The sequence below is a fragment of the Schistocerca gregaria genome, chromosome 8, assembly GCF_023897955.1.
Source record: "Schistocerca gregaria isolate iqSchGreg1 chromosome 8, iqSchGreg1.2, whole genome shotgun sequence".
Lineage (NCBI taxonomy): Eukaryota > Metazoa > Arthropoda > Insecta > Orthoptera > Acrididae > Schistocerca > Schistocerca gregaria.
In genome coordinates this window covers 431,425,384-431,441,159 of record NC_064927.1, presented here as the reverse complement: position 1 = coordinate 431,441,159, position 15,776 = coordinate 431,425,384, and the positions used below count along the sequence as shown (strand labels likewise).

At 41.1% G+C, this 15,776-nt stretch overlaps 1 protein-coding gene across 1 annotated transcript; it reads right to left on the bottom strand.

The window, feature by feature from the left end:
* Positions 1–58: 58 nt before the first annotated feature.
* Positions 59–15,450, bottom strand: LOC126284902 (cytochrome P450 6j1-like). The gene is made up of 8 exons (XM_049984164.1): positions 15,395–15,450; positions 13,878–14,293; positions 12,754–12,878; positions 12,294–12,553; positions 10,343–10,445; positions 8,400–8,621; positions 2,991–3,242; positions 59–476 (listed from the first exon to the last, which is right to left on the bottom strand). Exons 2-8 carry the CDS (start codon positions 14,264–14,266, stop codon positions 304–306), a joined length of 1,524 nt encoding a protein of 507 aa, XP_049840121.1. The 5' UTR covers positions 14,267–14,293; positions 15,395–15,450; the 3' UTR covers positions 59–303.
* Positions 15,451–15,776: the final 326 nt, after the last annotated feature.

The window sequence follows — 15,776 nt, the reverse complement described above, 5'->3', positions numbered from 1 at the left end:
CAAGTAAATGCTATTCACTTACACATGGTACAACTGAGGATGGAAATAGAGCTTGTAATAGGAATTTAACAGAAGATTTTATTACAAAAGGTCGTAGGAATACACACAACTGAAGACAATACAATACTGGGATATTGAGAACTATCCGAATTATACACACAAATAAATACTTGAAATACAATCAGTATCAGTTATACTGTTTGGTTCATCATAGAAATACTGTGATCGCTCTGCCTTGATGATGAAAGCATTGAGATTCCAGGTCAGTGATGTCGCAGCCTGAATCCTGCAGGCAGCTACCCTTTACAAAGAGGTGGTCTTCTTGAAGAGTAGGGACACATTTACAGCTGGAGTTCCAACAAACCTGGATGGATGGTAAGTCAAACTGGTAGGTGTCGAAGGCGCAGGGTGCACTTCGAAGTTGTTGAGAATGTGCACGAGAGCCACTTTCACTTGCATGTATGCGAGTCTCATACCTGGAAAGGCAAAACAACAGGGTTATAGATAATAAAGAGAAAATATTATGTGACATATACGATCATGAGACCGTACATACTAACGCTACACGCTGTTATAATGTGTTGCCTAGTCGTAACAACTGAAATTTCAGTAATCTCTAGATATGAGCTTATTAAATAACACTTAGTCAATTAAAATACATACGCACAGGACTCGAAGTAAATTGATCTGGTCAATAGGTATAGCGTGCCAGATAAACGGACGAATAGCGACGGCGATTTGTTGAGCATCACTACAATCCAGTGTGAAGAAAAGAAGTGGAGCAGTAGAGAATCAGACTACGAGAGCTGTACATCACCTTGTGTTGTACCCATACCGTCCTTATTACTGTGGTGGCAGTTACTCTGTAGCGTCTAAATTCACAATGACTATTTCCTATTCGAGTGACTCATCACTCCATTGTTCCTTGGCGCTCTACACCTCGTGTTTATAACAGCCAGGGCTCGAAACCGGCTACTGGAGCTATCGTTGGGCTTCTTTGAAGGGGAATATACCTCTTGAAACATCCACTGACAACTAACAGAGTTTTCATTCGTTGTTTCTCCTCACGGTCGTGCAAGTGTTTTTTTTAATATATATCTCAGTTCTTTGTGAGTTAATAGCGTCTCAATAGCACTGACTCCTCGTTTCACAAGACGTGAAATGTTGTTGGGAATTAATTTATCTACATTTGTTTATTCAAATAAGTTTCTAATGTAATACGTCCTGACTGTAATGAGAAGGACCATTTTACAACTGGATTCAAGGCACAACACGTCGGTCTTCACGGAATAAAATCGACAGATGTAAAGGTCAGTTCCGGATTACCGCAAGGATGTGTGGCAGAGCTGTTACTGTTTACAATGAATATAAATGATCTAGAAAGCGTCGGGAGCTTTTTTTAAGAGTGTATGCTTATCTATAAGAAAGGAGCAAAGCCAGAAGAGAGTATCGGTTTACGGAATGACCGACAGAGGACTGATGAATGGTAGGTGATCCTGAACATAAGTAAATGTGACATATTGCATATACACAGGAAATCATAACCACTACTTTACAACCACACTATTGAGAGAAACTGTTGGAAACAGTAACTAACGTAAAATATCTGTAGATAGCTATCTAAAGCGACCTTAAGTGGAACGACCGTGGTAGGAAGAGCAGGTGCCAGACTGAGATTCATAGGTTTGCTCTTCAAAGTTGGAGCATTTTCACAGAAGTGTCGGACAATATATTTTCCCCTCGCACATACATGCCACGTAATGACCTGGACCAGAATTTCGAGAAATTAGAACGAATACCAAAGCTTACCGACAGTCATTCTTGCCATTCGTCATCCACGAGTGGAACAGGATAGGCGGGGGTTGGGAGGGAGGGGGGGGGGGGAATGAAATGATTCAAATGGCTCTGAGCACTATGGGACTTAACATCTGTGGTCATCAGTCACCTAGAACTTAGAACTACTTAAACGAACCGCGGCCGGCGGGGAATCAGTTATTGGTTATTGGTACGAGAAGTACTCTCCCTCACACATCATTACATGAATTTCGAAGTAAGATGTAGGTGTAGAACGTGGTATCATGTGGTCATACCAATATTTCTTTCACGGAAGCAACTAATCAATGAAAGGGTCAATACAAGACGTACATGTTCGGGAACGTCAGATTTTTTTATGGAAGTTAGTTTAGGACGTACCGAAATGCAAGAAGACTTGTTGAGCGTCGATGATGAGGGCAGGGGCAGTCGGTTGTCTGTGCAGTTACAAATTTTACGAATTGTTCATAAATAGCCAAAGAGAACAACAACTGTTCGATTACAGTATTCACGAAATATGAATGGAAAACAGTAATAATCGTAAAATACCTACTCGGGAGTGTGTGTGTGCGTGTGTTGTTAGTGTAAGTTAGATTAAGCCTAGGGACAGATGACCTTGGCAGTTTGGTCCCATAGGAACTTACCACAAATTAGAAATTTTGGAAACGGCCAACATATTGGTACCAGAAGTACCGTCCACCATACACCGTAGGAGTATAAATCTGGATACAGAGTCCACATGCCAAGCAAATTAACTCATAGAGAAACCTAGTGAAACGATAAGTCACACACAAAAGACAAGACCATTCTTCTGCAAGATGTGATCAAAAGCATCCAGACACCTGTTAATGAACATTAATTTGGGATGTATCGAGCCTTCATCTGTGTGGCGGCTTGTACTCTCTTGGGGAAACTGTCGACGAATGTCTGGAATAACGGCAGCCCATTCTTCTTAAAGAGCATAAATCAATTTGAAATGCTTGTCAGAAAAACTATTTGCTTTAAAAACAATCATACTGCTACCTATTGTTCCTGAAACCCCGAAGCTTTACGGGGAGGACTTAAGGTACCCGGTAGAAAAAGCTTTATGACTGTGTACCGTATACACGACAACACACTTGCGTTTTGTTCTACAAAGTCGCGGTTGGAAGCGGAAACACCAGTGTCTGGGTGCTCACCGAGGCACGTCCTGGGGCCCTCGCCGAACGGCATGAACGTGTGGCTCGGACGGTCCCTGGAGTTCTCCTCTCTGAAGCGGTCCGGCCAGAACCTGAGCGGCTCCTTCCAGTACTTGGGGTCGGAGTGGAGACCGGCCACCGACACGAAGACCGCGGTGCCCTTGGGCAGCACGATGTCCGTCCCTTCTATCCTGTAGTCGCGAGACGCCTCGCGGTTCAGGAAGTTCACTGTGGGGTACTTCCTCTGCGTCTCTGAAAACAAGAAAAATCGCTATTAGCTGGGCTGCCGTCTACAGCGTATGCTAGGTGCAAGATGCTTAACAAGTGACGATCCATCCCCACCCCCCCTCTCCATATCTTTCCCTAATTTGGACTCGTATTTTAATTTTTGCAGTTTCTCCGTTCGAGGAACACAGGGGCGAGTTCTAGTTGATGTGCTGGCCCCCGCCAATCGCCAGATCTGAACCTGAATTAATATATCTGGGGAGTGGTTGAATGTGGCGTCAGCGGTCATCACCTCCCCCCCCCCCTCCGCACCATAATTTGCTGGAATTTGTGGACTTGTGTCTTCAAATGTGGTGCTAATTGCCTCCAGCTACCTACTAAGACCTCACTGCTTCCATGCTAAAAGGCGTCGACAAACGGCTATTCGGTGGGTGGTCTTAATGTTCTGTCTGATCACTGTACGGGTACATCAATAATATTACGATTTAGCGTTTTTGTTTCACACTCATTACATATTACGTATTCAGGCAGAAGTGCTTTTCGTGGATTTCTTGCTTATATTGTAGATAGTTTCCTTTGTTTACCTAAGCCTGCAAGCTATTTATAAACGACATGACTTCAAAGCACAACTTTATTGCTCTCCCTTAACTATTTTCACTTTTAGTTAATTTGTTAGTTCTAAGTGAAATCACATACACTGCTCATTGCAGCTGCACGCATACAGGACGTACAGAAGCATCACATACCAGAGGTGACCTAGGGTTATTGTCTCTGCTCATAAGCCATCCGCATATGTCAATAGCTATGCACGTGGCATTCTTATGCTCTGCAGGATCCGAGGGCACGTTTCGTATTGAACGTTATATACACAAATCTTTCGAATAGAAAACTACACGTTGTTGGATCCACTGTCGAATGTGTTGTATTTTGAAAACTTTAAAGAAAAAATCGCATAGTAGAGAGGTACTATTTTTAAATACTCGTAATATGTTTTATTTGGTGATTAAGTGGATGACAAATGTATTTACTAGTTAGAGTCAAAGACTCCCACATCGAGTATAGATAATTTGATTTTACTTGACTATATTTCACAAAAGTTATTTCTAAACATTTCCTGCGCTTTTGATTCTGTAATGTTACCACGTCTCTTCCGCACAAAATGTCGTATATCTGATTAATAGGTGCAATACTTTCTGAAGAAAACAGTTCAGAACTGTCGAAACTATGGTCAATGTTTAATAATACCATATGTTGCAAGTGGGACAGTTGTTTCCAATCTATCATTTTTATGTCGGCAACATAGCGTGTAATTAATTGAACAAACACATAAAGTATTGCTCTGCTTAATGTAATGGAACGTGCTACCAAAAACAATAGTATTAAATAATAATGAGATGTCGTCGTGTCGTACGTGTTTTCCCACATTTGTGATGAAGTTATTATAGTATAGCCAAACGGAACAGCACAAAACAAATCCCAGGATACCGTAATCATCTTGGATTTTGATACCGAACTGTTGCAGCGCGGCAACATATATGCGGATTTACCAAAGTCTTTATTAGCAAGTTCAGCCACATGATAAGTACGATAGGCAATTATGTCTCTGTCCACAAAACTTTCTAGTCCTGGTACAGATGGAGTACCAGACCCACCTCGTACAATAGCTACTGTAAGCCAACCATTACCATGATCGAAAGTGTCGTTAATATCAACGCTAAAATTAAGTGTACATCCAACAAACACACAAGGTCCATCCACAAGAGCCGTAGCGGCAACAGATTTAACTGGTATGCGGTTCTTCTTATCACCAGATGTTGTAGCGAACTCAATGTTCTCAATGGTTTTATACACTGTAGACCGCTTACGACGAATGTATCTCCTTCGTGGCATTCCAAAAAAAAAAAAAAAAAACTCCCAACCTAACCTCAAGTGGGCTACGCTACAGATCAATTGGTCTTGTAGATCAATTTATTTATGAAAATACAAAGTACAGTCACCAACAAATTTAACATACTCACATACACCTTTACCGTTAATCCAAATAAACACAGATTCATTTACAGACACTTTCCTCTTATTACGAGTATACAACACAAGTGCAGAGGGCGACATATATGCGGATTTACCAAAGTCTTTATTAGCAAGTTCAGCCATATGATAAGTACGATAGGCTATTATGTCTCTGTCCACAAAACTTTCTAGTCCTGGTACAGATGGAGTACCAGATTAAGGGTAAAGGTGTATGTGAGTATGTTAAATTTGTTGGTGACTGTACTTTGTATTTTCATAAAGGGATTAAGGGTAAGGGTAAAGGTGTATGTGAGTATGTTAAATTTGTTGGTGACTGTACTTTGTATTTTCATAAATAAATTGATCTACAAGACCAATTGATCTGTAGCGTAGCCCACTTGAGGTTAGGTTGGGAGGTTTTTTTTTTTTTTGGGAATACTTGTTCAAAACCGGTGGTAGTCAGAAAACGTCTTCCGAGGTTGTCCTAAATGCATTCTCCGAAAATTATTTCGAGCAGTTAGTCCACGAACCCACGCGAATTGTAAATGGTTGCGAAAACACACTTGACCTCTTGGCCACAAACAATCCAGAGCTGATAGAGAGCATCATGACTGATACAGGGATTAGTGATCACAAGGTCATTGTAGCTAGGCTCAATACCATTTCTTCCAAACCCATCAGAAACAAACGCAAAATAATTTTATTTAAAAAAGCGGATAAAGTGCCACTAGAAGCCTTCCTAAAAGACAATTTCCATTCCTTCCGAACTGACTATGCGAATGTAGACGAGATGTGGCTCAAATTCAAAGATATAGTAGCAACAGCAATTGAGAGATTCATACCTCATAAATTGGTAAGAGATGGAATGGATCCCCCGTGGTACACAAAAAAGGTCCGAACGCTGTTGCAGAGGCAACGGAAAAAGCATGCGAAGTTCAGAAGAACGCGAAATCCCGAAGATTGGCTAAAATTTACAGACGCGCGAAATTTGGCACGTACTTCGATGCGAGATGCCTTTAATAGGTTCCACAACGAAACATTGTCTCGAAATTTGGTAGAAAATCCGAAGAAATTCTGGTCGTATGTAAAGTACACAAGCGGCAAGACGCAGTCAATACCTTCGCTGCGCAGTGCCGATGGTACTGTTATCGAAGACTGTGCCGCTAAAGCGGAGTTATTGAACGCAGTTTTCCGAAATTCCTTCACCAGGGAAGACGAATGGAATATTCCAGAATTTGGAACACGAACATCTGCTAGCATGAGTTTCTTAGAAGTAGATACCTTAGGGGTTGCGAAGCAACTCAAATCGTTTGATACGGGCAAGTCTTCAGGTCCAGATTGTATACCGATTAGGTTCCTTTCAGATTACGCTGATACTATAGCTCCCTACTTAGCACTCATATACAACCGCTCGCTCACCGATAGATCTGTACCTACAGATTGGAAAATTGCGCAGATCGCACCAGTGTTCAAGAAGGGTAGTAGGAGTAATCCATTTAACTACAGACCTATATCATTGACGTCGGTTTGCAGTAGGGTTTTGGAGCATATACTGTATTCAAACATTATGAACCACCTCGAAGGGAACGATCTATTTACACGTAATGAGCATGGCTTCAGAAAACATCGCTCTTGTGCAACGCAGCTAGCTCTTTATTCGCACGAAGTAATGGCCGCTATCGACAGGGGATCTCAAGTTGATTCCGTATTTCTAGATTTCCGGAAAGCTTTTGACACCGTTCCTCACAAGCGACTTCTAATCAAGTTGCGGAGCTATGGGGTATCGTCTCAGTTTTGCTACTGGATTCGTGATTTCCTGTCAGGAAGGTCGCAGTTCGTAGTAATAGACGGCAAATCATCGAGTAAAACTGAAGTGATATCAGGTGTTCCCCAGGGAAGCGTCCTGGGACCTCTACTGTTCCTTATCTATATAAATGACCTGGGTGACAATCTGAGCAGTTCTCTTAGACTGTTCGCAGATGATGCTGTAATTTACCGTCTAGTAAGGTCATCCGAAGACCAGTATCAGTTGCAAAGCGATTTAGAAAAGATTGCTGTATGGTGTGTCAGGTGGCAGTTGACGCTAAATAACGAAAAGTGTGAGATGATCCACATGAGTTCCAAAAGAAATCCGTTGGAATTCGATTACTCGATAAATAGTACAATTCTCAAGGCTGTCAATTCAACTAAGTACCTGGGTGTTAAAATTACGAACAACTTCAGTTGGAAGGACCACATAGATAATATGTTCGGGAAGGCGAGCCAAAGGTTGCGTTTCATTGGCAGGACACCTAGCAGATGCAACAAGTCCACTAAAGAGACAGCTTACACTACACTCGTTCGTCCTCTGTTAGAATATTGCTGCGCGGTGTGGGATCCTTACCAGGTGGGATTGACGGAGGACATCGAAAGGGTGCAAAAAAGGGCAGCTCGTTTTGTATTATCGCGTTATAGGGGAGAGAGTGTGGCAGATATGATACACGAGTTGGGATGGAATTCATTACAGCATAGACGTTTTTCGTCGCAGCGACACCTTTTTACGAAATTTCAGTCACGAACTTTCTCTTCCGAATGCGAAAATATTTTGTTGAGCCCAACCTACATAGGTAGGAATGATCATCAAAATAAAATAAGAGTAATCAGAGCTCGAACAGAAAGGTTTAGGTGTTCGTTTTTCCCGCTCGCTGTTCGGGAGTGGAATAGTAGAGAGATAGTATGATTGTGGTTCGATGAACCCTCTGCCAAGCACTTAAATGTGAATTGCAGAGTAGTCATGTAGATGTAGATGTAGATGTAGATGCACCAAAACTGACGTGGCCAAGTGTGATTAGTTCCATACCAACCTCACTCTCTTTCAAAATTATTGACGCCACGAAGTTTACTTTCTGAGATACTTTGACTGCTGTGAACAAACTGAATTGGACGTAATACGCAGTAGTTTTGCATATTTGAAAATAATTGCACAAAGGAGATTAGCGTCTAGATACGCTGGAGTCCAAACCAAGAAGAGTCGAAGTATAATTTTTTTGTTTGGTCTTCTCCTCAGACACACACTATAAACTTAGAATGTGTTATCTTAAATACTTTTTTATATTATGATTTATCATTGGCTAAAGCAGCAAAATTAGTGGAATCATGTTTCAATAAAGTGACCCGTTGCTATGTAGCACTCACCGCTGACGACGTTGGTGAGGTCCGTCATCTCGTTGACCGCCTCGTACGTGACGTGGCCGCCATGTTTGCTCAGCACGTGGCGCACGTGCTGGCGCACCTCCTCCTGCAGACTCTGGTTCCACGCCAGCTCGAACAGGGCGAAGGCCAGCGTCGAAGACGAGTTGTCGAAGCCAGCAGCCAAGAACGACATCAGCTGGCCCGCGATGAGCTCGTTCGTCAGCTCTGCGGAAATACACGTTATCACAGTCTAGGATAAAAACTCTTCAGTCAGTAGTAGGCAGGAGTAACTTATAACTAATTTTTTACATGAGTCAATGCCTGTATAATGGGAATGAAGTCAAGAAAATGTTGTTGAGCAGAATCGAGGAAGGACATCACATCGTTTTGTTATGCAAAGAGAAGTTCGTGATGCTGCGTACAGAGACCTACTTTGATTGGTATATTGTTTTCGTTACTTGTCGAAGTTACTTTCAGCGAAACAAATCCGGGCAATAATTAACATGCCAGTGATGAGGGAAAAATTAACACTTCGATATTCAGATCCATGTACTATTACTTGTAAGCATCCTATTATCTACTGAAGAAGCAGCATTCGTTGCTATATCCAAACTCTTGTCTGCGTCTGTGAGTGTGATTATGGCTCAACCATAAACGGACATGCCTGTCACGAGATTAGATGCTACCTTGCGAAGTCCAGGTGACAAACTACTACCTCGGCACGCTAGTTTGAGAAGATGATTTTCTGGACGACGAAATAAACGCGAGTATTGGCAAAGCGGTGAGTACTTGGCAAGCTACTCACAAGGATATGAAACAATGAAGACCCTAAGGAGCCAACAAAAATACTCTTCTATCAAGGAAGTAACATCTTGGATGCTGCCGAGATTTGGACATCGCAAACTAAAAAGGAAGTGTAACTTCTTTCATCTACGGTGTTTAGGAAACATTCCAGGCACAAGATGGAGGGGCCATGTAACAAATGAGATGGTCCTGAATTCTGAGAAGCTACTGAGTACTACCGCCTCTGTTAAGCAACGTCGCCTGCTGTGGCCAAGACACTTACATCTCCGACGCACACTACTCAGAGACTTAAGGCTAGACAAGAGACCCCGTGGATGACCCGCCCTGTGCTATAAATAGTGCTTCAGGCGCGATATGAACGCATTTAATATGAACTGTGACAAGTGATAAGAGCTTCCGGAAGACTGCAGCAGATGGAAAGAAACCGGTCAAGGATGGCAGCAAGTTCCACGATGTCGCCTGGTGAAGTTCCACGACTGAAGATATTTGCATCTGCCGTTAAACACTATAGGATATCAATGATGATGTTACGTTTCGTTGTGGAAACCTTAGAAAGTTACACTGGACAATCACTGTTAAGCATTGAATTCTGTAAAACTTCCAACGAATCTTAACACTATTTTCGTTTAAAAAGGAACATAATCTTATTCCTTTTATGGCCTAATTAAACATCGCGGTCGGTCTAACGAAGACAGAAACGTATTCATGTAAACGTGTCATCAATGTTTGTGTTCTCTGTGGGTTCCGGGTTCGATTGCCGGCCGTGTTGGCGATTTCCCCCTCCCGGGGACTGGGTGGTTGTCTTGTCTTCATCTTTAAATCATCATCATCATCTTTCGTGACATTGGCTAGATTGGACTACGTCAAGAGATGGACTGCGTAAATGTTGGGAATTTGTACTGGAGCTGATGATCACGCAGTTGATATGCCCCACAAACCAAAATTCATCTTCATCGTATGTCTTTAGAAAATTCGACTCAGTTGGCTTATTTAATATTGGCTTATTTAATACTAATATTGGCTTATTTATTATTTTAAATTATGTTATTGATTTGGGGCGTAAATAACTGTAGGCATAATCATCACCTCGACAAAAGTCAAACTGTCATCTTGAAACTTGGGGAAACGCATATTCTACTCACTGAGTTGTTCCTTATCGCCCTCTGCCTGCTCTTCCTTGATTTTCGTGAGCATGTCAATTACGTCGTTCCGAACCATGCCAGTTTCCTTCCGGTGCTCTATCAGCTGTGGAGAAAAGTTGCATGTTAAAGAAACTTGTATTGCTAGATTTCAGGAGAAAATAAACAACATAAAATGAATATTTTATTCTGACTAAAGTATTGACACAATTCAAGTTCATTATCAGCGTAATGTAGATGTGAGGCTAAATGTAACTATTTCACGCTAACAGTAAAAAGGGTATCACTAAACTTGGGAAATCACAAACTGAATTGCTATCATCAAAACCAATAAAACGTTCAGTTCGTGAACAGATAAAAAAACAACTCTTACTTAAGTAATTGATTAAAGTTCACACAAAGTTGCGGTAACGAGTTTTACTTCGAATAACTATTTGTTTGCGGAAGGACGCGAAAAATTTCTTGTAGTTTGCTTTCGCATCACTCGTGTTCTTTATAAATACCTTTGTATTATAATATGCAATTTGGGTTCTGTGGGATCTTCACGGATGCACACTACCGGAATTTGTCTTCAGAATTTTCCTTTTGATCACAAATGGTGACTCTTACTCGCCATTCTTATAATTCACAGAAATTTTCTGCAGAGTAAGTATCTGACGTCGAATTAAGAGATACTTCTTCCCGGACACTCCAGATTTCCATCTACCGTTTTCGTATGGCATCTCTTAATTTCCCATAGTCTAGAGAACGATTAATCAAAAATGGTTCAAATGGCTCTGAGCACTATGGGACTTAACATCTATGGTCATCAGTCCACTAGTACTTAGAACTACTTAAACCTAACTAACCTAAGTACATCACACACATCCATGACCGAGGCAGGATTCGATCCTGCGACCGTAGCAGTCGCGCAGCTCCGGACTGAGCGCCTAGAACCGCTAGACCACCGCGGCCGGCCAGAACGATTAATCAAATCATCTGATCACCTGTGTACTTAATAATGCATCTAGACATTGGCTTTTAGACAAGTCGTAAGGCAACGCCTAGAAAAGGTATATGAAGGCTTTATCTCTAAGTCATTACATATAAACACCACAAAAGTTGCCAAGTAGTACATTCAAGCACAGTACTTTCAAATCAGATCAATCACCGTCAAACTCTAAAAGACAAAACAGACGAAGAACTAACCTTAGATGATACTCAAATAATACTATGTCCACTGTCATATACACCATGTTATGTCAGCATTTTGACACTCAATTTAATATCCTTACGAACACAAAAATATCGTCATTTAACTGCAAAGAAGTGCCACAACTGAAAATTATTTTTTGCTCCATAAATACCAGGGGCTGGTATAACAAACTCTACGTTTATAATATTTCGCCTCATGTAGTACCTAAGTAAATGAAAACTTTACTGCTGAGTCATTTGATCCCATATTACTGAACTACATATAGTGCGCACACCTCCCATCCGATTAAAGTTTTTATAGATAAAACCTACTCCCTGTGAGTCGACTATTAAATACCCTGTGTCACCACAGACGAGGACCAATTTATTTCTCCACTTCCGACATCGAAACACTTTACCTCTCGCAATCGTAATTGTAGCTTAGCCTTTATTTCTCATTCTCTTCAGTACGTTACTGTTTATGGTCATTTACACCAAAGCTGTTGTGTTCGCTTTATTTTACTTTCTGCTTACCTCTTTCTTCTTCTATTTCATGTTTAGTTATCAGTGTATTATTTGCATTGCAACGAAAGTAAGAGAAATCAACATTTTTACCCCCATACACTAAATCTTAGGTAAAAAATATATTCAGGATACAACACATGTATTCCGACGAACTTTGAGTTACTGTAGATGCCACCTCTAATAATGCATGACAAATTAATGCTGCGGTCCTTTTGTATGTTTAGTATTTAAATGAACCTGAATGTTTAGTGCATACCTGAACTGTGTTTTGTACAAAGAAGTCCTCTACTTTCTTGCTGCCGAGTCGGATGCGGAGTGCGGACAGGATCTGTGGAGCGAAGAACGCCAGCGTGGTGACGATCCTTCCAACGACGGTATCTCTCAAGATTCGCCGCACGTGCTCTCGCAGTGGAGACTTAGGGTTCTCGAGAGAGTTAGCGTCCACTCCCATGAAGATGGAGCAAACCGAGTCCGTCGTATAACGGCCCATGACGTCCTTCAGTTCCACTGCTGTGCCTAAAGCACAAATACATCACAAATTTTACAAATCTATGCTTATTGTCTTTTACCATTAAAAGTGAGAAAAAAATTATGGAAAAGTTTGTAAGTATAGTTGTACTACAGTGAAGGAGTGAAGTGACCATTAGCAACAAATATTTTTCTGTTTCATTCAAAAATACGTATAAATTTTTTTTCTGAACACAAGAAGACCATACCTTTTGAGGCTGCGGACTCGAGATGATGGGCAAGTTTCTGTCCAGTTTCGTTCACTAGGTGAAACATGAGCTTCATTTTTCCGGAAGTGAATGCTGGGGATAGCGCAGTACGTAGTTTCCTCCACCTGAAACAAAACAACAAAATCTAGTTTTTTTTTCATGTGGTGGCTTAGCGTACCTCAGTTAAAATATTTAATCTGGTCTTATAAACCTCAATGACTTTTCCCTTACTGTTGGTCCAACAAATAGGCGTTCTGGCTTGTTATTAAAATTTTGTCTAATTATGAATTAAACATAAGCTTCCACAAATGTTTCGGGACTTGTGTTAAACAGATATAGCTGATGACACATTACCCAGTGATAGATACGGCCGTATTTTATAGATGCCTGCATTTTTCCCACATTTACCACAGCTCAAAATTCGACACAACTGCTGAAACATTTTAGCATTATATTTTCTATCTTTGGGCAATAAATGTCTTAATATGAATGATCGAATAAAAAAGTATTTATAGTAAAAATGACTATATCAAAAATGTAATAACACTAAATGACAGGACTTTAGTGAAACTAGAATGGCTGTATGCACGTGAGCTACATATATTAGATACGCTAAACATGTTAGAGAGAAAATCGTAAAGAAGAAGAGGTCTGCAAGTTAAGAAGAATTATTCGAAGAATTAGTGGAACCAATAAGGAAAATTAACATTTTTCGGAGTTTTATAGAGTGAATAGCAGTACTCTCATTTACCTCTGGGAAAAAATAAACAAGTTGAATCCTGCAAGGTATGGCAAAATGCAAAATAAAAGCAAAAGAAACAGCAGAAAGAAGTTGGGTATTACTGCGTTAGATTTACAGGGATTACAACGCAGCTGCTGTAAGAGAACATGTAAGAAGTACTCTGGAGTAGGATGGAACAATAAACGAAAAATAAAGGATAAGAATAAACGTGAAGGAATTGGAATTATTCTTCGGTACGTACCTGGCAAAAACAGAGAGAGAATAAAGGAAGGAATAAAGTAGAGGGACATGGACATCTTTTACTCTGAAAATAGAACAAGTTTTGAAAATTTTCATCTTTGTACACGGTTCGTGCTGTGTGCCTGTTCTCTAAGATACTCACCCTGAACCATGTTGGCCAAAAAGAGACGTGGCAATGACCGGATCAGTGACTGGGTCGATCTTAGCATTGGTTGCGTAGAATGTGGAGAAGTCGGTGCTCATGATGCGTCCTATAAGAGCGGGGTCCTTCACCAAGAGGATGGGCTTGTCGAAGGCGAACATGCCCATGAAGGGAACATTTCCGGCCTTGCGGTAGCATTCGAAGACTGGTTCCCCCATGTGCTTCTGGCCGATCACCACGCTTCCCATGTTGCCAACGTAAGGTGTGGGCTCCATGTAGGGGATTCCCAGCTTCTTCCAGTAGTTGAAGTTCCGCGTCGCGTACCAATAAAGCAGGGGTACCAACATCAGTGCAGCATCCAAAAGCCAACTGCCCGTTACTAGCGTCATGGCGTGGACGTTTTATAGTTTCAGCACCTGGCAGCAACCATATAACATTAGCATTAAACTGTAGCTGTTGTAGATCTGTGAAAAATGTAGATTAGTTTTAGATATCATCACATCATTTTCGTGTAAATCAAGATATTAAAAATATCTACATATACATAACTACCCCACAATTCACGCTTAACTGTTTAGAAGATTGTTCATAGGACCAGTTCCAGAATTTTTCACAACCATTGCACTCTCTAACAGTCCACTAAAAAATGAACACTCCAATATTTGTGTGTGACATCTTATTTTTCGAATTTAATTAGTATGGTCATTTCCCCCTATGAAGGTGAAAGTAAACTAATTTTTTCATGTTATTAGGGGAGAAACGGCAGTGTAATTATTGAAAACATGGCGCCTCAAAGACAAACGCCTTTGTTTTAATGATTGTTATCCCAGCTCACATGCCCATAACACTCTTTCCTCTAGTTCACGCCATTTCTAAACGACGTAACCTTCCTCTAACTTTTTCAGAGTCCTCCATCATTCGTATCATGTGAGGAACCTATACCTCGCAGCAGTACTATAGAAGAGAATTGACAAGTGTAGTGTAGGCACTGGAGTGCGCTGCGTCTTCGCATTTTTCTGACTATAAAAAACCATTTGGTTAGCCTTCTCCATAAACGGTAGATGACTCTGTAGCGTCTTTGACCACATTGGTAATACGTCAGAACTGGAGCCAGTCACATGACTTATGAGTGTAGGCGTCGGCGTATGAAGAGAGAATATGTCCTAAAAAGACGTGCTGCTGATCTAGAGTTTGTTGAAGATTATATCAGATGTTGTGCATAAGTGCAACTAACGCACAGGAGAAGCAAAATTTGAAAATCGTCGCTGAAGATTCTGAGGAATATTTGCTAATATGTTTGAAGTAAAGAGGTAAAATCACAAAGTATGTTGACTTGCTAAATGTGATTTGTACGTTGTATTGACTTGTGGAGCATTTAGTAAATAACATGACATGTGGCATAAGAAGCAGCGCATTTCGTAACTTTGAAGATGGGGCACTTGCAAGACAGGAAAAATAAAAATGTAAAAGTCTAATGACAGAGTAATGAAAGACACAGTCGTGCTTAGGAGACTTACCAACTCGAAAAGCTCTGGTGAGGGATTCTTACTGTGCCAAGTAGCCGCAGATCACTGGCATTTATGTACTGTTTTGCAGCAGCTGATACCCCCCACTCCTCGACAACGCTGCATAGCAGTGCCACAGTGACGAAGCGTGTCTGATAATCTGTAGCACGGCGCAGATGTTGTGGAGGTCACGGCCTCAGGATATCTCTTACGACAGCCTCTGTGCCAGCATTTCACCGAGATAATGCCTACACAGCAGGAAAATTCTGTTTGACCTACTTACAATCCCACCACGAAAATGTTTACCATATCTTTTAGTAGCCCGCTTTAAGTACAGAATGTGTGCTGGGTTGAAGGATTATTTCGAATGTAAACATAAGGAACAGAAACAGGT

Bases quoted from the DNA above. Each gene is read 5' to 3' on its own strand.
- LOC126284902 (XM_049984164.1), bottom strand. From the start codon at position 14,266: ATGACGCTAGTAACGGGCAGTTGGCTTTTGGATGCTGCACTGATGTTG. The intron at 12,554-12,753 runs GTATGGTCTTCT...TTTGTGCTTTAG, and splicing joins CGAGTCCGCAGCCTCAAAAG to GCACAGCAGTGGAACTGAAG. The intron at 8,622-10,342 runs GTGAGTAGAATA...GTATTTCCGCAG, and splicing joins GGGCGATAAGGAACAACTCA to AGCTGACGAACGAGCTCATC.